Raw genomic sequence first — 24,219 nt, 5'->3', positions numbered from 1 at the left:
TCCACATTTCCACTTAATTTTTCCAATTCTCGTAGGACTTCGCTTCGTCAAAACCCGGAGGCAATTTGTAGTTTTTAGAAGTAGCCATCTTCTGCTACCATGATAATTCCTAGCTACAATAATAGTCTGCAGTCAACTCGTGTAGCAGCCATTTAATTCCGCTCTCCACAGCATTAACAAATCACGTCGCCACACCGGCGGTCCACTCCCACGGCACGCAGAAAAAAGTACCTGCTGGCTGCGCGCTCACGAGTAACACTCAACATCTATAAGAATAGAGGCACCAACAAATTTAACTTAACGCCCGGTGGGCCATTAACGTCTCTCCGGGCTGTCGGGCTGATTACTGCGGGATAACATTATTGCGTTCATAAAAGTTCCTTGCAGCGCCGTCCGGCAGCCCGCAACCTCTCACTCACTCAACAGCCGCAACACTCACAAACTGTCAACGTCGCTACCAAGTCGATTTTGTATAGGGGCCCCACCGGAAGTGGTACAGCCCAGGTACTGCCTTTTGGAAACAAACCAAAAAATCTTTTCCTGTGATATCTGAGACCTGTTTTGTTTTTTTGTAAATTCAGATAGTTGTTTGTTGTTGGATGCCTAGTTTAATGTCTGCCTGTTCTAGACTGCTTTGGACAGGTGTCTGGTTGAATTCCTTACTGGGTTTCTCCTGTGCTGTGCAGGTGGAAAACCTAAACAGTAGCAACAGAACTGACCGGCTGCTCTACCCACCTCTCCCTCCTAAGCCGACGGCAGGCAGACCCAGCGGCAACCCCTTCACCCTCACCTCACCCAAACCAGCCTCCCCCTCCGACCTGCCCTCACCCAAACCAGCCTCCCCCTCCACCCTGCCCTCACCCAAACCACCCTCGCCCTCACCCAAAGCAGCCTCCCCCTCCACCCTGCCCTCACCCAAACCAGTCTCCCCCTCCACCCTGCCCTCACCCAAACCAGTCTCCCCCTCCACCCTGCCCTCACCCAAACCAGTCTCCCCCTCCACCCTTCCCTCACCCAAACCAGCTTCCCCCTTCATCTTCACTTCACCCAAACCAGTCTCCCCCTCCACCCTTCCCTCACCCAAACCAGTTTCCCCCTTCATCTTCACTTCACCCAAACCAGCCTCCCCCTCCACTCTGCCCTCACCCAACCCTTCCTCCCCCTTTACCCTGCCCTCACCCAAATCAGTCTCCCCCTCATTCTCCTCACCCAAGCCATTCTTCCCCTCTACCATCTATACCTCCCTCCCCTCACCCAAACCATCCTCCTCGATTACAAGTTTCTCCTCCCTCCCCTCACCTAAACCATCCTCCTCCTTCACAAGTTTCTCCTCCCTCCCCTCACCTAAACCATCCTCCTTCACAAGTTTCTCCTCCCTCTCCTCACCTAAACCATCCTCCTCCTTCACAAGTTTCTCCTCCCTCCCCTCACCCAAATCCTCCTCCTCCTTCACAAGTTTCTCCTCCCTCCCCTCACCCAAACCATCCTCCTCGTTCACCAGCCTCACCTCCCTCACTTCACCCAGACCAGCCTCCCCCTCCAATAGCTTCACCATGTCCAACCCGGCGTCCATCCTCGGCCCAAGCCCCATCTCCCCCATCTCCCCCATCTCACCTGGCAGCCCCCTGCCCCCCCCCCACCTACCTGTTCTCCCCCACCTCTGCAGAGAGCTCCCCAGTTAAAGACCCGGCCTCGACGGCCTCTGCCAGCCTCTGGAGCCCCTCCCGGAGCCCAGGCTTCGCCCCTAATATGCCTACCGCAGTTTCCAACGCTGCTGGCTCTCCCCCCAATTCCTCCGCCGTTAGCCCGTTGAGCCCCGAGCTGCAGGATAGGCTTCTGGAGCTCCTGTCGAAGTACAGCAACGGGCTGTGGACCCACGCCCTGCCCCAGCTCTTCCTGGACACATACAAGATGGCCTTCCCTGAGGCTGTGTTGGGCCAGCTGTCACTGCTGGAGGACATCTGCTCGGTGGATTACCCTCTTTCACATGACCGAAGCAAGGTCAGGGGGACACAATGCTCTGTAGACCACCTCCTGGTGGTTAACATGCACCAGTCGTAGGGTATTTTATTTTGTAGCAACTCAAGTTGTGATTACGCTTGAGTGGTTCTCTGCCTCACTGTTCTAATCATAACCACAACTTAGTTTGCTTGTGACTACCACCACATCATCAGTTGAACACTTAATTCACGGTGCATTATGGGTATTGAGTAGTGTACTATAAAGGGAACTAAATCTGTGCACTCCCACATTTCAGTAGCAAATGGTTGACTCCGGAAATAATGCATTTGTAGGGAACAAGCAGATTCTCTTAACACTAGCGTTCCCCTCTGTCCCCTTCAGGCCATTCTGTATGAGCGGAGGGAAGCAGAGAGCCAGAGGACGGAGCCGTGCTGCTCCACGGCCCCTGCCTCTGGTGTCCCGGTTCTGGGAGTCCAGGCGCTCCCTTCCCTGACCCTCCCAACGGAGCAGTACCCCTCTGTGTTGGTGACCGAAGCCCGGGGGAGTGACCGGGTCACCGTCAGGTAGGAGGCTGGTGCAACATAGGGCACTCAGTTGCACACATACATACTTACACACAATCTCACTTACACTCCCACTCTCACACACTCGTACTCTCAAACGCGCAAACATGTGGTGTTCATGAGGCGGCGGTTTTGTTTGCTGCTTTGTTGTCATATGGCATTATATTATCATGCTGTTCCCCTACATCGGATTGGCCGTGACCTGTGTAATTGTGACGAACAACCAATGAGAATGCAGGATGGGGTTCTTTCTTGATGTTACAGTAATGTAGAAATTGGCATATTGATCGGACTTTCCCCTGAATGCCCTTTGGCTTCTGCCGTGCTTTCTCTGTGACAACAGGTACGTCGGGAAGGGCTACTCCAAAGCCCAGGAGTCCATGGAGAACGCTATGCTCGCCTTCTACACCCAGAGCCCCACCCCCGACACCCTGCCCAGCCCTGCCATTGGTCAGCTGGCCGCGGTCACCGGGGAAGCTGGAGATGAGCTGGCCAGGGTCCAGGTCATAGAGGACATGACCTCTGAAAAGGTCAAGGTGAGATGTGGTACTTTGTTTAGTATTGGTAACTTTTACTGCCCTGGTAGGTCATCAACTCCATTAGGTGGCTTTCATATAGGAAGTTGCACTACCTCTTACCAGTTGTACCTTGGTATCTTACACCAGGTGTACCATGGTATCTTACACCAGGTGTACCATGGTATCTTACACCCGGTGAACCATTGTATCTTACACCCGGTGAACCATTGTATCTTACACCCGGTGAACCATGGTATCTTACACCAGGTGTACCATGGTATCTTACACCAGGTGTACCATGGTATCTTACACCAGGTGTACCATGGTATCTTACACCAGGTGTACCATGGTATCTTACACCAGGTGTACCATGGTATCTTACACCAGGTGTACCATGGTATCTTACACCAGGTGTACCATGGTATCTTACACCAGGTGTACCATGGTATCTTACACCAGGTGTACCATGGTATCTTACACCAGGTGTACCATGGTATCTTACACCAGGTGTACCATGGTATCTTACACAAAGAGTACCATGTTATCTTACACCAGGTGTACCATGTTATCTTACACCAGGTGTACTATGTGGACTATGGCTTCTCTATGGAGGTGAGCTCCAGCAGTCTACTCGTTCTTCCTCAGGACTTCCTCACTCTCCCCTTCCAGGCCACCACCGTCCAGCTAGCAGGTAGAGTTACACCACCTAGAACACACTTGTAGTCCAGCTAACAGGTAGTTACACCACCTAGAACACATTCCTCGTCCAGCTAGCAGGTAGTTACACCACCTAGAACACACTTGTAGTCCAGCTAACAGGTAGTTACACCACCTAGATCACATTCCTCGTCCAGCTAGCAGGTAGTTACACCACCTAGAACACACTTGTAGTCCAGCTAGCAGGTAGTTACACCACCTCACCTAGAACACACTTGTAGTCCAGCTAGCAGGTAGTTACACCACCTAGAACACATTCCTCGTCCAGCTAGCAGGTAGTTACACCACCTAGAACACACTTGTAGTCCAGTGAGCAGGTAGAGTTACACCTAGGACACAGCATGGTTCTGTGGGCCCTCAGGTCTGGAGGCATGGAGCTCCAAGCCGGTGGTTGTGTCGGCTCTGGAGCGCCTGGCCGTGGGGCGCATCCTGCTGATGGAGACGGTGGAGGTGTGTCCAGGAGAGAAGCTCCCGCTGGTGGTCCTCTACGACACATCGCAGGACGATGACCTCAACATCAACGCAGCCTGCCGGAAGGCCCTGCAGGACCACGCCGCCCAGGACCACGCCCCCCTCATAGTGAGTCATGACCGGGCCGGGTAACTGATGCTGGGGGGTAGGGGTGTCCGTGTCAGGATGTGATGATGATAACTGTGTACCAGGGTGTGATGATGATGATGATGACTGTGTACCAGGGTGTGATGATGATGCCTTTGTACCAGGGTGTGATGATGATGACTGTACCAGGGTTTGATGATGATAACTGTGTGTACCAGGGTGTGATGATGATGCTGACTATGTACCAGGGTTTGATGATGATAACTGTGTACCAGGGTGTGATGATGACTGTGTACCAGGGTGTGATGATGATGATAATGACTGTGTGTACCAGGGTGTGATGATGATGATGATGATAGCTGTGTGTTGTGCAGGTAAGCAGCAGGTACCAGGACGTGTGGGTCACCAACGTGTCTTCAGATGGGTTCCTCTCCTGCCAGCTCCCCTGTAGAGGGCGCTCCTCTCTCAGCGGCCTGCTGGCCAAGATAGAGGCCTTCTTCTCCAATCAGGTACCGGACACTAAGGGACCTTTCACCCAGAAACATAAACAAACCGATTTTCAACCTGAGCACATACTGTAGCCGGGGGTTAGCACGTAGCCGTGTGTTAGCACATAGCCGCGTGTTAGCACGTAGCCGCGTGTTGGCACGTGGCCGCGTGTTGGCACGTGGCCGCGTGTTGGCACGTGGCCGCGTGTTAGCAGGTGCCGTTGGTGCGTGGTGGAGTACTGTCTTACTGACTGCAGTGCTGTCTCTCCAGGTGACGTCGGAGTGTCTGGTGTCCCAACCCTTCAGCGGGAAGCTGTGTCTGGCCCGTCATAGAGGGAAGTGGTCCCGAGCAGAGGTACCGCTCTCCATTCACCCAGAGAGAGATGTTTGCCTAAAGGTGCTGTCGTGATAATTGAGAGCTGTGAGTAGAAGAGGGAAGGATTTAGAAACCAACAATCGGACTGGTAGGAAAAAAAATTTGAGGGGCACAGTCCACCAAAGAAAGGGCACAACTAAATACTAGGAAACTAAATGAAGGGATTAGGAAGATTGTATTTCACTCTTACAATAAGGAAGGGGTTATATATTGGATGCTGCCATCTGTATTCTATAAATTAACCATAAAAGTGAACAAAAATATTTCATAACAAAGAAATCTGCGTTGCAACACGTCCAAACATTTCGGCTTAAAATCTGAACCTGTGTCAGCGTTACAGGTACTTATTTTAAAAGGTGGAAAAATAACAAAGTTACGGGTAGAAAAATCATGCGTTGATATTTAGTTAGTCACCAGTTGCCAAGAAGTGCAGCTTGATCAGTCATTTACCGTATTTTCCGAAAGATAAGCCGCACCGGAGTATAAACCTCAGCAGCTAAATTGAATGATGTGTACATATATAAGCCGCACTGGACTATAAGCCGCACTGGACTATAAGCCGCAGGTGTTTTAATGTTTAATTACCATTAGGGCTGGCCCGAATGCCATTTTTCAGGCTTCGAATACTCTTAGGTTTTTTCCGAGCGAATATTCGAATACTCGTTCCAGAAAAAACACCATCAAAAACAACATTAATAATCCCTATATACTCCCTGGAACCGATTTTGACAGTATCTGCATATTTTGTTGAAGATTTGATAGCTTTTGAACGTTAATTAGTAGGCCTAAGTAGGTTGAAGTTCCTTTAGTTTTTCCCTGTGAAAGCAAACAGCTGTTGTTCCGTTCCAAATCAGCTGTCCTCTGCCATCTAGGCCTTATGGGAGCTTTTCAATTCATCCTGGAACGTGCATCTTTTCAGGGAATTTGTACAATAAATCCATAACAAATACCGAATATTGATGGTCTTATGTGTCCATATTATATCCATTATATTGACCGGGTATTCCCAAGACGCTCACGCTCTGCAGCAAGCCAGTCACAGTTTATTGGCGCGGTGCTGTACAGCGAACGTAAACAACAAAGCTAAGGTTAGCATTTCGCTAAGTATGACTTTTCCTCCCGAGATCCCGCTAATGTTGTGTTATAAAGTATAGGGAAACAAGATATCTATTCTTCCTCCACCTCTCTCGCTTCTCTGCTTGGTGTCGCTGACGCTTATAGTTTGCCTCCCTCGCTCTGGTAACGTCACGTAGTGGAAAAATTACAAAGAAGCTCCGAATACTGATTTAAGCTTCGAATACTAATTTTCCGAACGAGTATTCGAATATTCGAATAATTCGGGCCAGCCCTAATTACCATATGTAAGGGTTCGTGCACAGAGGGGATTGTCGGGAAAGAGATGGCTGTGTCGCTCTCGTAATGTCTGTCTTGCTCTCGTTCTGTCTCTCGTACCACTCTCCGTTCCACTTTTACTTTTGCGCGCTACCTGTCTCACTCCTTTCCGGCCTCCAGCTTTTCCTGCTGGAGCCCGCCGCTTAAAGGTTGGGGGGCCGCGGACCGGTCATAGAGCCCATAGACTTAGAGTTGGTGGGCTGTAACCTGTAAAATCCATAGATTTAGGAGGTCCCTTAGTGGCCGTTAGCTGTAAAAATCCATAGATTAGCCGCACCGTTATATAAACTGCAGAATCGAAAAAATGGGAAAAAAGGCACGGCTTATAGTCCGAAAATTAGGGTAGTCTTTCCAGGTGAGATGGTCCCTTTAGTTTGTTTCAAATATCTGTGCATCGCCAGCTTCCAACTCTTGGCGTAACGCTTGTGTAAGAACTAGGGATGAGTCGGTCGCAAACGATTCGTTCACAACGAACGAATCCCGAACGTGAACGACAAGAACTGATTCCCCAAAACAAGAAGAACTGGTTCTTTGATTCTTTTTAAAAAAAATAAAACAAAAATATGGTCACGTAAATAAAATATACAAACGAATAGAGCTTCGTCTCGCCGCGATCTTGTATTGATTGAGTCTACAACGTTCTCAAAGATTCAGCCAATGAGAGGTAGCAATGGTGTTGCTATGGCACCTGGGTAAACAAATGACAAGGTGGTACGTCCGCAACACAAGTTAACTAATGATCGTTGTAGGCTTCAATATCATGCAAGCACTTCATACGTTTTCTTTTTATTTTGTTCTACAACACAATTGCATGCTTTAATAATGTATTGTTTTACCTACCATTACGAGTCTCGTTTGGTCTAATATTTATAGTGCACTGAGCTACTTGGAAGACGTCATTTAATTCTTACTGCACCGCTTTATGTATTAAGGATATTTATGAAAAAAAGGCACGTATGTGCTTTATATATGCTTAATATTTACACTTACCCTGGGTAATTTCGCCAGAACATTAGAAAGTCAAAGTAGTAGGCTACATGCATGCATGTTGAACATTTATTCCATCATTTCATGACCAACAATATCCCGTCACACTTGGTATGGTCCGAGTTGTTCGGCGCCGAACTTAAAAGAGAAAGAGGGGGGGGTCGTGATTTATATTTGAATGTCAAACATTTTTTAGAGAACTTTAACACGCAAATAATAACTACAAATTTTTGTTAACTCAAAATGTAATTGCCATTGTTTGATTACATGACTATAAATTGCTGTTACACACGACAACCCCCCCCCCCCCCTCTCACACAAACCCTTAATGGTTTAACGTGAGTATAGGGCAGAGGGCATACATTTTGACCTTCAACAAAGAAAGATGAATCCGACACGAAAAAGAAGTGCTGTGTGGAACGACTTTATTTGCGTCAATGATGCCCTGGCGTCATGCAAGGTCTGCAAAAAGAAAATCTCTTTTAAAGGAGGTTCGACCGCCACCCTCTACCGCCACCTGAGGACTATTCATCCTACATTGCATGCAATGCTAACTTTGGAGCAGAGGGGACAGGAGGGCAGGGGCACTGCTGCTCCTGCTGCTGCTGCTGCTCCTGCTACTCCTGCTGCTGCTCCTACTCCTGCTGCAAACCCTGCACCACGAGCCTCAGAACCACCTTCAGGAACACGCCTGTATGGAGGACAGACCCAGTTGACTGATTTTATTCAAAAGCCAATGCCACCAATGCAGCAAAGGTCAGTTGATGATGCCCTGATGCTAATGTTCACCAAAGACCTCCAGCCCTTTTCCATGGTGGAGGACACAGGCTTCAGGGCATATACCAAGGCCCTCCATCCTTGGTATGTTCCGCCCAGCAGGAAGACCATCTTGAAGATCACCATGCCGAGTCTTTACGAAAAAACCAAAGTGAAGGTTATGGACAAGGTTAGTCAGGCAACAGCAATCTGTTTGACGACGGACGGCTGGACCTCTCGTACCACAACCAGCTTCCTCGCTGTGACTGCACATTTCATTCACGACTTTGAAATGGTCTCTTGCCTGCTGGACTGTATTGAGTTCAGTGAATGCCATACAGCTGCAAACATGGCTGAATTCATGAGAAAGATTGTCATTGAGTGGGGAATTGACAAAATTGTGGCATGTGCGACAGACAATGCAAAAAATATGATCCTCATGGTCAAAGTGCTAGGCTGGACTCACCAACCATGCTTTGCCCACACTCTGAACCTGGTGGTGAAATGTGGTCTGAAGGTCATCTCTGCCACTGTTGGTAAGGTGAAGACGATCGTGGAGTACTTCCACAAGAGCTGCACATCTGCTAAAAAACTCCACGACACCCTGAAGCAGATGGACCTCCCCGACCTCAAGCTGATCCAAGAGTGTCCGACCCGGTGGAACTCCACGTTCTACATGCTTGAGCGAGTCTATAAGCTAAAGGATGGGGTTATAGCCACTCTGGCACTGGTCAACCCCAAAATGGTTACATTGACCGAAGAAGAATGGTTGGAGGTTGCAGGGGCCTGTGAGGTGCTGAGTCCATTTGAGGACGTCACCAGAGAAGTCAGCGCTGATAAGTAAGTTCATCAAGTAATAAATAAATATATAGATTAAAAGAGATAAAACAGTTAAAAATAACTATACTACTAAAAAACTATTTACATTAACTAACCAACTAAACTATTTACAAAATGAATGATGACTATGCTACTTAACTATTTACATTAACTAACTAACTAAAATAACTAAACTATTTACAAAACTACTAATCAACTATTTACATTAACCAAAAAACTAAAATAATTAAACTTAACAAAACTACATTTCCCCACTGCAGGTATGTCATTCTTCTGGCAAAGGGGCTACAGAGGGTCACAGAGCGCCACCTCAGGTCAAACCAGTTCAGCCAAACAGAGGTGGAAGCAATGTTGAAAGTCCTCAACAATGAGCTGGCCCACCGTTTCCACAGGCTTGAGCAGGAAGCCCACCTAGCTGAAGCTGCACTTCTGGACCCAAGGTTCAAGAAAAGAGCCTTTTCAACAAGCCAAGCTGCCTCTGAGGTGGTAGAGCGCCTCACTCGTGCTGCTGCGCAGGTGTTAAACTCCAACCCAGAGCAGGCTGCAGAGGCTGCAGAAGCAGCAGCAGGGGCCTCAGTCAAGGACAGCAGCGTCTGGGGAGAATTCGACGATGAAGGCGCCTGTCTGGTGTCTGGGGAGAACTCATCAAATGAAGCTGAAGCGACGCTGGAGATGCACTCCTACCTTGAGGAGCCCATGTTGCCTCGCTCATCCAACCCGCTGGCCTGGTGGAAGAGCCGTCAGTTGGTTTACCCACGGTTGACGCAGCTCATGCTGGCAAGGTTGTGCGTTTTGGCAACATCTGTTCCATCCGAGAGGGTCTTAAGCAAGATGGTCATCTCCCAGCGGCGGAGCAGGCTCAAGCCTGAAAAGGCCAAGCAAATAATGTTTTTAAATGGAAATTGATTGAATCTAATTTGATTCTATGTTTTATTAGTTCATTGTTCGATTAAATGTTTTTTCCCCAATATGTTTGTTATGTTACATTTTTTAAATATAAAAATTACATATTTATATTTTCCAAGCATACATATTTATATTTTCCATATAGCCTGGGGTCCAGACCAGCCCACTTTTACATTACATACCGTCGAAAAATAGCTGATTCGAACTAGTCTTCAAGATGAATGTGTTTCTAACGCAATTTTAGTAATTTAAATGTTGACACAACAGTACATATTTGACTATTACATTTAAGAGGAAGCCAAGCTTCCCTTGCAGTCTCAGAGAAATCGCCTTTTGAGCAAACCAATTAGACCTGTAAAACAGACTTACCAGCAAGGGATGCAGGAACCGGCCTCATCTCTTAGGCCAGCCTAATTTTCTTGCACTGCAGGTCCTATTGTAGAGTAAATGTGGAGATTAGGCTATTAAAATACGGGATAGTTAAATATTTAGGCCTACAGGATAAATATTTAAACGGGTAGACAGCGGGGAATAAGTTAAAATAAGGGAGACATAGTCATTCCAAACTATCGTTCAAGATGTTAGGGTCACTGAAGGAAAATAAAGAAACTAATGCTTATGTTTTTTGTTTGGTGCAATAGATGTCTGCTAGCCAGGAGGATGTCTTGGTGGTAGCTAGTAGCTAGCTATTACAGCACGTGAAATGGTCGAACTGCGTCGTATAGGCCAATGCTACAGAATTTCGCTTTTTTTGTTTTATCCCCCCTCGTTTCCACCGCGGGGTGCGGTGCGGCTTGGCAGCTCAATTCCGGCTGGCGTTTCCACGGCCACCGGGAAAATTCAGCCTTCCATGAGTGCCACAACAAGCAAGCAACCACGTAAATCCTTCAACTGTCAAACATATTTTGCTCGAATTTGCGGGCTTTCTCTGTCTGATGTATCTTTGGTCATACCATTCGACGTGGGGCCACTCATATCCCCCTACATTTCTGAAAATGGACTTGACCTCCATCTGTTTATTGGATGAACGCATTTCTCAATTCAAGAGCAAACAAAGAAATTAAACTGCAGTTCGTATTTTTTATTTATGACCATGATAGTTCTGTAATGTCTGAATAATGAAGAATTAAATGTATAGTAAAAAAATATATACATAAATATAAAACCATGAATGACGCATAGAGAGTAAAGCAAGTGGTATAAATATTGGTAGGACGTTTGGATATACTATATAGTATATCTTGTCGATTTTCACGGGGTATAGAGCCTAGAAGACGCTTAAATTTAGCTCAGGGCTGTCTCGCGGGAGGGGGGCAGACACCTGTGAGATTCCCCGTCAAATGACGTAATCTGACGTAACGAACGAATCAAACGAACGAATCGTTATAGTGAACCGAACTGAAAGAACTAGTTCCCGGGAAAGAATCATTTTACCCATCACTAGTAAGAACCAGTCTCTAGTGCTGCAATGGACTGGTAAGGCACCACGGTGCTGATCAGTCATGTGAACGGTTCAGATTGTGATCAGTTTGGTCACTAAACGGAGCGAAACAGATCGATGAACAACATTTCCACAGTTCAGTCTGCAAACCAATCCTGCTGTTCCAGAAAAAATGTGCTCTCGCACAGGTGCTCCTTAATGTAAAAAGGGAGTTTCTTCTCTTATTTGTGAGCAAGATGGTTGACGGTAGATCCCTGTGCGCAGTAAGTTATTAACAGATATTCTGACAGAGAATTTTGTTCACTCTCTAACTGCTGACGGATGGCAGTTCCATTTATAACAAATAACTCAAATTATAGCTCTTAAATTTTACCTACAGCGCCTCTTTAAATTTCTTGAAAAAAATTACAAATATAACCACAAAAATACCGTAAGGCAATACAAATATAAAATGAAAACCTCAGGGTGTTAACAGTGGGGTGTGTCTGTAGATCTACAACCTTCACGGCGGCCGGGTGATGGACGTCGTCTTCATTGACCTCGGGGTCAGCTCCTCCATAGAGGTCACTGAGCTCCGGGAGGTCCCGCCTCCCTTCCTCACCGACCTCACCGTCCTCCCGGCCCAGGTCAGAATTTTCTACTGTAGTTCCCTGTAGCGTAGTCCTGCAGCAGCACTGGTATTAAGGTTTTATATGGTAAACATCTACGGTTCCGCCAGGCGGTGCGCTGTTTTCTAGCGGATCTGGATCGTCCCTCGGGTCCCTGGAGTCCAGAAGCTCTCCTCTGGATAAGACAGACAGTCCTCAACATGCCTTGCACCATGAAGGTACTCGCTCACCACAGTGCTCTGGGCTGTGTCTGTGCAGCAGAGTTCAGAGGTGTGTGTGTTGCAGGTGGAGGAGGTGCAGCAGAGGGGGGTGGGTGGGTGGGTGGGTGTGTGTGTGTGTGTGTGTGTGTTTGTTACAGCTGGAGAAGGTGCAACAGAGTTCAGAGTTGTGTTGATTCCCAGGTGGAGGAGGTGCAGCAGAGCGGTGAAGGTGCGGCGGTGTTCCAGGTGTCTCTGTTCTCTGGTTCTGATGACCAGAGCCTGAACCAGCAGCTGGTCCGCTCTGGTCTACTGGGTCAGGACAAGGTGGAGAACAACAACTACATGGCGCTGGACGCAGGTACACCCCCCCCCAGCCATCCCCTGGCCTGGTCAGAGAGGAACCGTCCATCTGGGCTGGTCATCTGGTTCTTATTGCCGCAACATCAACTCTGTTCCAGTGGGACCAGCATGGCGTCATTGGTCCACGCACGTTCTCCGTGGGACCAGTGGGGTTATTGCACTGGTCAGGCGCCGACCTGGCAGCCAACCGATATTTTTTATTTTGCAGTACAGTCTAAAATGGACCAATAGATTTGCAAAATAGTCATGGACCAATGGAATTGCAGTACAGTCTAAAATACCAGAATGGTTGAGTCACTGAGTTGTATATGTGCTCACACGTGTCGTAAAAATAAATAGTAATGCTGTGATGAGGATAATCTTACTTCAGACCACTAGATGGTGGTAACCGATGGCTACATGCATATTTGTTCCCATCACAATGATAACAAAACATGCTGCTGTGATTGCACATTTCTGTATTTATCTCTGTCTATTGTCTCCCTCCAGGTGATCTCAGTTCCCTGGTAGAAAAGTTGTCTCTGAATGGTCAGTCTGTGAGCGCTGTGCTCCCCAAGGCCCGGCCTGAAGCAGGGGACTCTCCTTCCAAACCTGCCCCATTAAAGCTCCCCACGGTGTGCAAGAATCATCTGCTGATGCCTCCCCTGGTGGAGCTCCCTCAGGTAACTGGAGCGGTGGTTCAGCAGGGTCACAACGACCCATGGACGTCCTTTTTGGATGACCTCTTTCAACTGAAGGCCTCTATTGGCCTGGAAAGGGCATCGCATTTTGTTTAGTGTTGTACTAAACAAAAATAAGACAATGATACTAGTACTGGAACTAGGACTGGGCGAATTGGCCTTAAAATATAATCATATTATTGTTATTCACTAAACAAACTAAAAAGATGTGTATGTGCATTTTAAGGAGTGATTTTGTCTATAAAATGTGCTACACAGCGTAGCGCTATACTATAGGGAAGCCTCACTCGGAAGTGGGGCATGAAATACATCTCTGCTCGGACGGAGCTTCACCGCCCACACACAAGTGGAGTTTTATGTCCTAAAAGCTAAACTTTCACTCGGAAACAGCAGTCAACCGCTGCTGAGACAGAGCTGCACACAAACCACGCTGCCGGTGCCCCTTGGTCGTCAGTGTTTTTCGGGAGGATGGCAAATACATAGTATTTTACCCCTTTTCTAAATCTAGGATTTAGTAACGGTGATAAAATGGCGTACATTACTATGTCGACGTTGTGTAGGAATAATGACCACATTTAAAGCAAAAGAATGGTTTTGGGTTCACTGGCTGTTTAATGAAGCGGTTTGTGGAGCTTGTTCTGAACAGCCGTTGATATTGATGATCTCAAAAGTTAGGCTTCATTGGCAATATATACAGATATAGGGTTACATACATAAGACATAGCGGTAACAGACATAAGACATAGGGTTACATACATAAGACATAGAGTTACATACATAAGACATAGGGTTACATACATAAGACATAGGGTTGCATGCATAAGACATAGGGTTACATACATAAGACATGAGGGTTACATACATAAGACATAAGGTTACATACATAAGACATAAGGTTACATACATAAGACATGGGGGTTACAGACATAAGATATAGGGTTACAGACATAGGACAAGGTTGGACACAAGTCATAGGGTTACATCAGTGTTAGAGACAACACCAACAAACACGATAGGCCCTCATACGCAAGCATAGAGGAACCTTCAGTTGAAGCAGAACTACGAATCCCTTCTGAAACATGGACACTGTCCAGTGCCTTCATTAGCATGGAATTATTTTATGGACTTTGACTTGTAAGCTAATTAAAAACGCCAAAGACATAATGCATAGAATCTCAGTCTCTGTATCTGTCTCTCCCTCCAGGCGGGTCAGAACATGGATGTGTTCGTCCCGGTCGCGTGTCACCCCGGGCACTTTGTGGTGCAGCCCTGGCAGGACCTGTACAAGCTGGTGGTGCTGATGGGGGAGATGGTGCTGTACTATAACCAGAGCCAGACCTCCTCCAGCATCCCGCTGCTGCACAAAGAGCACGTCTACGCCGCCAAAATAGACCGCAAGTAGGACAACTGCTGCAGTCAGCCTGCAACACCGCACCTACACCTCTCTGTGCATGGTGGAGGAATGACCTGATCAGTCGTCCTTCCTCCGCCACCTCTGGTCCCCGGCCTCCCTCTAGCTGGTATGTAACGCTGGTCTCTCTCCCCCAGCTGGCACCGGGTGCTGCTGAAGGGGGTTCTGTCCACCGGCCTGGTGTCTGTGTATGAGCTGGACTACGGCCAATACGAGCTGGTGAGCAGCAGCCAGTTGAGGTCCCTGATCCCCGAGTTCAGACAGCTGCCCTTCCAGGCGGTCACCGCCCAGCTTGCCGGTGAGTCCCCCCCCCCCCCCCCTCCTCTTGTTGGGTCTGTGACCTGGTGCTGGGATACTGAGCTTTAATTTCACTCCAACGTATGGTAGGAAGTAAGGCTGGGCGGTATATCGATATTTTAAATATATTGATTTTTTTTCAAACGAGATATGGAACGAGATACTATCGTCACATAGATATATTTAATTTGAGATTACAGCACATTTGCTCCAAAAAAGCCGTTCCGCGCCTCCCGCCTACTATTTCCTCACTCTGCTTCAGAGTCCTGCATGGGTTACCGCGGGTACCTGACGGGTGACCCACACAATTTGGATGAAACGGGTGAAAAATAATGTACTGTTTTTCGGGTGCGGTCGGGTCGGACACCTGAACAACACGGGACGGTCGCGGGTTTTGAGATTGCAATTGTCAAGGCCAAATAAAAAAATCATTATTAGTGACACATCATCATTTGTAAATGATTAGAGCAGTGCCTGAGCAGTGCCCCTGCACACACTATCGGACGCAGAGGATTCCAGTGATCCGCAGTATCGGGACGAAGTTACTGCTTGCATTACATTACAAAACACCTAAAGATGACTCTTTTGGTGTGTTATCGTGGTGGGGAGAGCACGGTTGTTCATTGCTCAGATTTATGCTCGCTATCCCTGCTTAGTGCATCCAGCGCAGCAAGCGTTTGAGACTTCTCCGGTGCTGGATATGATATTCAGGAGCGGAGGAGTCAACTAAAACCATCCACAGTGGATGATTGCTGGCTTTTCTTGCACAGCAATCTAAAGCACCACAGCAAACACTAAATAGTGTAATTCCCCGGTGTTCCATCTTCCATCCTCGTCTAAGTTCCTTCCGGTGCGGTTGGAGCGCGGCAACGGCAACTATTTTATTGCGTCAACAAATATCGATTTATATCGATATTCTGCTTGAAAATATCGAGATATGAATTTTGATATGAAAGTTATGGACATGTAGGCACTAGAAACGTAACTAGCCGGTTCTGCCCAGAAGCAGGCTCCTGGTCACGACGCAGAGACGTGTATCCGCCCACCATGGGTCGGTAGTGGACGTTCAGTCCTCCCAGAGCTTAACAGCGGTTGGATAAGGCAGCGCTGGGCCCTTGTGTCTACGTTAACGTGATGGGTCAATGTTCGAGTCATGGTTCTGTGATGCTGACCTTCTGTGGGTGTCTCGGTGTTACGGTGTCCAATATACATAAAATCAGCAGCCTTTGGATAACCCAACATAAAGACTGATGACAGGTTTTCGGGGAGAAAACAATGTTTTACTGGTTGACGGTGATCTTACGGTTTCACGCATGTGAAACAAGTATCAGCCACAAAGAAAAAAAAACTCAGCAGAAATGGCCTAGGTCAGGGGTGCCCAACCTTTTTTGACCCAAGATCTACTTTTCAAGTAGCCAACATCCCGAGATCGACCATTCCGTCTGCGCACGGCACCTTCTCAACAATAATCAATAATCTTCCTCCCACTCAGGGTGAAAATGGTAGGTCTTAGCTCGTTTCCCCTCAGCCATGCCAACGTTTAGGAGTGCGTAACTACTGTTGACGGCTTTCAACTGCTGTTGACAGCGCATGCGCTACCGCACGTATATGTCCCGCGCAAATTTTATTTTATTTAAAAAAAATAAAAAATTCTTCTTCACCCCTCGCGGTCGACTTCGGATCTGTCGGCGGTCTACTGGTAGACCGCGATCGACTGGTTGGGCACCCCTGGCCTAGGTGGTTACCACATAACAGAAAAGAAAAATTGTAAAGGAAAAACCCTAAAGCATACTGCCTGGGATTAGCAGTTTATCTAACTCCAGTGCCCGACAGCGGTCCAATAAAACAGTGGAAGCTATCTTCCTACTCTTACTCTTACCTTAGCGTGCAGAAAGTAACCACCAAGGGTAAAAACAAATATAACATCTTTTAGAAAAGTTGACAAGCAGATTACAAAAGGTACAAGTGTGCAAAGCAGCACAAGCCCAAGCGCACCCAGCACTACCGCGTGACATCCCCACCCTTAAAGAAATAAATTGGGGGGTTGACTTAGGCAGTATTTAAACCAGCGGCCAAACATATTTCAGAATATATACATATATGCCATGATATATACATGACATATACTCATCAACTTCAGCTGACTACTCTGCCGCAGTTCAACTGGAAAGGGAAAGGTATTTAGGAAAAAAAAAAAAAAGTATTAACACTTCCTATCTATACGCGAGAAAGCATCTGCCACAACATTTTCGTGTCCGTGAATGTGCCTTATATTAATTAGGGATGGGTCAGAATATTCGATTATTTGTCAAAACCGATTTTTAACCTTTGGACCGTTAATTTATTTTTCCCATTCCAATAAACAAGAATTAACGGACGGAACTAATGTTGGACAGGTGTCCAAGGGCATTATCCCGCTTATACCATGGTCACTTGCCATAAAAAATAAATTAAGACCATTCATTTATAGGGGGATTATTTGATTATTTGGGTTAGGGATTATTTACTATCCTATCCATGTTAAAAAGAAGAAGGAATAATGCCTCAGATAATAATTGCACATTTTTAAATATTGACCATGCTTAAAGGAAGCAGGATTATCACCTAATTTTTCACTTTATTTTGTTTTTACAAAGTTGAAGATTTTATTTAAAGTCAGATTTGTCTTGTTATCTTTATTGTTGTTGTTGATCTGAAGATGATCCGACCCGTGACTCAAAAAACGTGACCCGATCCGAACCGTGAGCTTTGTGATCCGTTGCACCCCTAAAATTAACATACCGTGATATAATACCGTTACCGTCTATTCCTCAAATCATACAGTGATATACGTTTTAGTCCATACCGTACAGCCCTAGCGCAGTGATTATTCTTCAAAACGAGAGCTGGTAAATTGTGAAAAATTTATTAAACTATCAGACAATGCGGTTATATGCGATAGGTCCTAGAGTATCTGTGGTATAAAGGCTGGGATGAATTATAAATATGTACTCTATGTTGAAAGTATAGACTGATTCAGCCTTTATACCACAGGTACTATAGGGCAGGGGTTTTCAAAGTGTGAGAGAGTGAGCCCCCCCTCAGAGAACCAATTTCAGCTGAGCCCCCCATCCCCCCAATAGTTTTTTCTAAATCCCTGTTTTGAAAGATCTTTTAATTATTTTACACATTTTAAACATCTGTGATCATATTTTACACATTTTAAACATCTTTGATCATATTTTTGAAACATTCTAAACATAATTTAAATTACATTTGAACATCTTAATCTGTAAACTGCCAGTTTAGCCTCCTTTTTAGCTCACCTCTACCTGATTGGGAGCAATGAGTTTGCGTCTTTGACTTTGCGTCTTTGACTTTGCGCCTTCGTCTTCGCGTGTTTTTCTGTACCTTTTTCTGGTTTAAAATTTTTCTCACGTGTGCTGATGAGCTCTGGCGCCCCCCAGGGCAGGCGCGCCTCAGTTTGAAAACCACTGCTATACGGTCTATACTAGCGTATAACAGCGTTTTCGGATAACAGTTGAATGCATTTTGCACAAATTTACCAGCTTTCGTTTTGAAGGCTGAACCGACAATTTAACTGGAACTACTTAGCAGGCAGTTGTTTTTTTGCGTTTAAGATGCTGTGATTTCTTGCCGACGATCCATGGCTGCCTTTGTGAATGTCAGCACTAGGCCTGTCGCGATAAGCAATAAATCAATAAATAGCGCGATAAATAAAAATGAGCGATATTTTTTTGCCGGCCACAATAATTTCCATTCGCACTCTTTTTTTAAAATCATTGCTTTATTGGCCTAATCTGAGAAGAAATCTATTCCATAAACAGAAATATTATAGGCCTTTATTACACGGGTCTTCTCAATGACGTTGAATGCTCCGTTCACTTGCATAGATAGTAGTCCGGTAACTTGTCACTCCAAGCGTCTTCGGTTGCTAAGCAACGTCAACGTCTATTTCTCTGCTGATGAACACTACGAATGCTGCTAACGAATAAATTGTAAAAAGACGTACCATGTGGAGTTATTTTTTCGTTTTGGCAAGTAGCTGTGTAATAAGCGGGATAATGTATAGAACGTCGACGGTCATTATTGAAACTAAGCCCCTTCAGGGCTAAGCAAGACACCTCCGCTGCGCGTCGGTGTCCTGTTCACCCTCTCGGGGCTTATTTTCCCAATAGTGACCGGCGTTCTATACATTATATGTATTTATGTATATTATATTTATTTAGCAGAATAGGCATAAGTAACAAATGTCGGCTCTAATCGGGCTCGGCCTCATAATTACAGGGCACAACGAGTAAACCCCCTTGAGCATTTTTTGTTAAAATAGGCCGAATCCATTTTATTTATTCTTTGTTTTAATTTATTCGGGATATTTGAAATGAATTCAGACGTCCAGTTCCAGTGTTCTTTAACAATAAAAGTTCATTGATCTTCGAAAGGGTGTACTTGCTTTATTATGCCATTATCATTATATTAGTTGAAAAATGGCAATATTATCGCTTATCGCAATAATTTCTGGGGCAATTAATCGGCCAGAAAAATTTGTTATCGTGACAGGCCTAGTCGGCACACATCGAATAATCGATTTTTCGTTCATACCTCCCACCGATTATTCAACCATGAAGAATTGGAGTTATTCACATCCCTAAAATTAATATTGAAGGGCTTGCAGTATAAGACACCAACGCATTAAACGTTGGTTGTGGTTGCACATCCGATCCAGAAAGGTTAATGGGTTGTGATCTGTATAGGCAGTCACCGGCTGTGCCGGACCACCAATGTATACATCAAAGTGTTGGAGCGCTAACACTAATGCAAGGGCTTATTTCTCAATGGTGGAGTAGGCGCATTGATGGCAGTTAAAACAGGATGTTTCAGGCCGTCGTTACCGTGCTACATCAGTACTGCACCAGCTCCTAGGTCACTTACATCTACTGCGGCTACGGCTCTGTTCGCTTATATTGACATTTACGTAGCCAGAGTCCTGGCTCCACAGGCAGCCCTGACTTATTGGTTCACAGCCCTGCGGAGCCCGCAGCCGGGCTGCAGAGTAGGGCTGAACGATTTCAGGGAAAGATCTAATTGCGATTTTTCTGGCAGATATTGAGATTTCGATTTTCTTCATGATTTTCTTCAAATCAAGCTTATGTGATATTAACAATATACAGTAATATTTACAAACATGACATCAAACCATTAAAACATTACATGCCATTACTGGAAATCGATTATCGAAAGCACATAACACAGTATTCATTATCTACCATTGATGATAAATAATCTGTTATTATAATATTAATTATTCAAACTAGGTATTTGTAAGGGCTTCAAAATAAGCTATGCAGACTATACTGAAGACAATAGACACACATCAGATTAAATCCGTATGAATGAATGAATTAAGAAAAACACAATCGCACACAAACACACACTCACACAATCACACACTTACCAATTGCAAGTTGCAGCCTGTGTCCAAAACATTGAAGTCTGGTCCACTGATTAAGTTCCATAGCTTTGATGAAGTATGCTGCATTGTCGGTTGTGATGCACGTCTGGTCCTCTTCTTTCTGACCCCAGCTTGACAGACACTCAATCCCAGCGCAATATTCTCTCCGGTGTGGTCAGTGGGAAAGTATGCCGTCTTCAGGCAGCGACTTTTCAACTCAAAGTTGTCATTTAGGAAATGCACAGTCAGGCTAAGATACGGCTCGTCGTTCTGCTTGACAACATATCAGTAGTTGCTTTAGTCATTGAGGTAAAAAAATAGGCCCAATGCTAGGCCCAGATTTTTTTTATTTAGTTTTACTAATCAAGAGTTGGCCTGATTTGACTAAGGCCTAAAAGAAAAAAAAGTTTGGTTGCTGTTGGTTGTCAGTTGAGGTCATGGGTAGGTAGGGAATTTATTGTATTTTTTCCAGCGGCAGCGAATGATAGGTAGGTTGTTTTCATTTAAAAGCGAGAAAATTTGTTCATCCTTGTATAGAATGAGAGGTGCTGTACCAAAACGTAATTATAGTTTGCATCAAAAAAATGCTTGTACTTGCAAACTGCTTTCAACTGAATGGTAAGAATAGATCTCCATGCAATTCGTAGTCCAAGTTTTAATACATTTTTTTATTAAAGCTCATAAAATAATTTGGGTCGCACATAAATTGACATGGTCGGTCGGAAACCGGAACCAAGCAAAAAAAAAATTAGGCCTAATTGGCTTTGCATCCTTTCCTTCTGCCCTTGTTGTCCAAGACATGCTGCCCACCAGCTTTCAAAGTAAAATGCTGCCACTGGTGGATTTGTATAAATTCAAATAAGTATTCCTCCCTGCTATTTTGTAGTTCACCGAAAACAACCTGTAACAACTTGAGTCTCACATACTTATGCCACCATACGCCACAAACAATGCAAGCAGGCCAATGGCAACTAAGCGCGCAGTCCTTCCTCCCTCACTTAAAAAAAACCACCAGCCGCCACTGGTGGCTACTACTGAAAAAATTCTACAGAACGATCTGTAATATACAACATCCGATCCGTTCAACAGGGTCGTTGATTACAACAGCGGCATCGCGCTCACAATTGCGTTTCAGCATGTTGATATGACACAAGCGAGATGTCTTCCTCCTGTCTGGTGTGGCTATGACATAATTAACTTCACCGACACGATATGAACCGGTGTAGTGCTGTTGAAGGGCGGAGCCGAGAATGGGGAGAAGCACCATCACTTTATCACCAGGTTTAAACTCACGAGCGACAGCTTTACGATCACAACGCTGTGTCATTCGTTTCTGGCTAACGCCATGTGATCTCGGCCAGCATCGATTCTCTGAGCACCTTCAACGAACCAAAGACAGTATGCCACAAAACAATTTCCGATGGGCTAAAAGCCAGCGACTCCTGTACTACTTCACGCACAGCAAACAAGGCAAAAGGGATGACTTCGTCCCAATCGCGCTTAAACTCAAAACAGAATGTGCGAAGCATTGATTTTAACGTTAGATGGAAACATTTGAGTGCGCCTCGTGTCTGCAGGTGATAACAGCTAGACGTGATGTGTTCAATACCCAGTTGTCGCAAGGCTTGTTTAAACACTTTGGACGTGAAGTTAGTGCCCTGATCAGTTTGCACGATTTTCGGGAGGCCAAAGGTAGAGAAAAAAGCCACAAGTACCTGAAAGGGGTAGTTCAGAATTCTGGACATAGGGCCTGATTCCCAAGTTAGCCTTGGTGTTATCATTGGAGACAGTTATCAACACATTTCATTCAGTCCTTCTGTTGCAGAGGTCGCTCGTGCTAGGCTAGCGCACGGTAACGGGCAATACTAGCTTGCTAATAAAACAGTCGTATCCACTCCACAGTACATCCGAGGTAAATTAATTATAACGCCAGACTATAGATGTAAATGTCTGTTGATAGAATAATGTTAGAAATAAAGCTAACCTTGCATCGCATGAATCATCGCATTTTGAGGGACTACTTTCTCAGCAGCAGCGGAATTTAACCTAGGTATCGGTCTACCGCTGACGTAGCCTACTATCAGGAATATAACACTGCTGCTGAGACACAGCAAGTCCCTCAAAATGCAATGCAAGGTTGGTTTTATTCCTAACATTTTTCTTTCAACAGACATTTACATCGACCGTCCGCCCTAGGTCCAAAATTCCGAACTACCCCTTTAATGACGGCAGAGGCGGTGATCGTTCGGAGTGCGCGGCCTCGGGAAAACGTGAACTTAGCGGTGAGCGAATACTCCTTGCCTGACGTGGCAACGGACCAAAGCAGTCGAGAATGACATGTTCAAACGGTTCAGTCATGACGGGTATCGGCTGAAACGGAGCGGGGGGAATACGCTGGTTCGGCTTGCCTGTGACTAGGCATAAATGACACGTCTTGCAATATTTCGCAACGTCACCTCTGAGACCTGGCCAAAAGAACTGACGCAAGATGCGTTCCAACGTTTTATTAATTCCTAAATGACCGGAGAAATGATTATCATGGGTCAAGCACAGGATATCATTTCGACAAGGGGTGACCTGCTTGAGCACCCGCCACTCATCTTTTGCAGAGGCCGTTAGGGGCCTCCATTTGCGCATCAAAACCCTGTCTCTAAAAAAATAACCCTGGGGCATAGACTCAATATCTTTCTCAGACACAGCGTCCGTAAATAGAGACGAGAGGGAGGGATCATTATTTGTTGAAGAATGAGTTGCTCGCGATTAAGCAACCTTTTTAGGAACGCAAGGAAGCACCGACAGTGGAGCAGACTTATTTGATTTCTCCTCGCTACCGACAGGCAAAGGACGAGCAATAAAGTATCATACAGATGAACAAGCTCATCATCGCATTCCTGGTCAGAGGTCTCGCTGACCTTTTGGGCCAGTGCTCGCGTAACAACATTGGCGTGAAAAACCTCCGGAAATTCACTCTCAAATCGTCAGAACAAACGGGTTCTGGAGAGTTCGTTAAGACAGGTCTTGGAAAAACAAATGCTAAATCTTTGACAGGGAGAGAAGGACGAATGCTCATCTTAAATTCACCGGTAATTAAACTGGAAACGAGTGAAACCTCATGGAGAGGTAACAAAACCCATTTCAAAACCTTGTACAAGTACATTCTACGGTATAAGACTGGTCATCGATAGGCAACACACCCTCCAACACGAAACTCTGAAGCCGCAGTGTCATGAAGCATTTTTATAGGCACGCGCAAATCAGGCGCACCCGGCAAAGTGACAAACGCATCCGTAATAAATGTTGCAAAAGCTTGACAAAATTTCTCGTCTTTCCGAGGCGTCGGGGGAAGTGAAGTAATACAATTAGCATTCTCATGGAACGAATTGCATGGAGAGCTATTCTTACCATTCAGTTGAAAGCAGTTTGCAAGTACATGCCCACGCCTTTTACAATGTCCATAGCAGTGTTCACGTTAGCCGGCTATAGCCGGACATTGTCCGATTGCACGCACGCATGGCCGGTATAAAAAAATGTAAACGGCCCACATGTCCGAGAAAAAAAAGAAAGAAGTTCGCATTTATGTATGAATTAATCAGTAGCATATGAAAACCAGTAGCGGTTCCTGGCCGAGCTCACCAGGGAGGCAAACACGAACGTGAAATTCATGAACGCGCGCAGTGCACCCGCACATGCATACACATGTCACTCAG

The 24,219-nt window shown here is 45.8% G+C and overlaps 1 protein-coding gene across 1 annotated transcript in view; it reads left to right on the top strand.

The window, feature by feature from the left end:
- The window catches only part of LOC115540273 (tudor domain-containing protein 7B), a 58,003-nt gene that overhangs the window by 29,392 nt on the left and 4,392 nt on the right, over window positions 1-24,219 (top strand). Inside the window, exons 9-22 of the mRNA XM_030351418.1 lie at window positions 687-887; window positions 958-2,001; window positions 2,344-2,525; window positions 2,869-3,061; window positions 3,623-3,734; window positions 4,122-4,339; window positions 4,693-4,827; window positions 5,078-5,161; window positions 11,996-12,130; window positions 12,223-12,330; window positions 12,514-12,670; window positions 13,162-13,334; window positions 14,557-14,750; window positions 14,901-15,061. Coding sequence (XP_030207278.1) covers window positions 687-887; window positions 958-2,001; window positions 2,344-2,525; window positions 2,869-3,061; window positions 3,623-3,734; window positions 4,122-4,339; window positions 4,693-4,827; window positions 5,078-5,161; window positions 11,996-12,130; window positions 12,223-12,330; window positions 12,514-12,670; window positions 13,162-13,334; window positions 14,557-14,750; window positions 14,901-15,061 — 3,097 coding nt within the window. The remainder of the gene's footprint in view (window positions 1-686; window positions 888-957; window positions 2,002-2,343; window positions 2,526-2,868; window positions 3,062-3,622; window positions 3,735-4,121; window positions 4,340-4,692; window positions 4,828-5,077; window positions 5,162-11,995; window positions 12,131-12,222; window positions 12,331-12,513; window positions 12,671-13,161; window positions 13,335-14,556; window positions 14,751-14,900; window positions 15,062-24,219) is intronic.

Source organism: Gadus morhua, chromosome 3 (genome assembly GCF_902167405.1).
Source record: "Gadus morhua chromosome 3, gadMor3.0, whole genome shotgun sequence".
Classification (NCBI taxonomy): Eukaryota; Metazoa; Chordata; class Actinopteri; order Gadiformes; family Gadidae; genus Gadus; species Gadus morhua.
The sequence above is the reverse complement of the archived record's forward strand: the minus strand, read 5'-3'. Positions and strand labels throughout refer to the sequence as shown.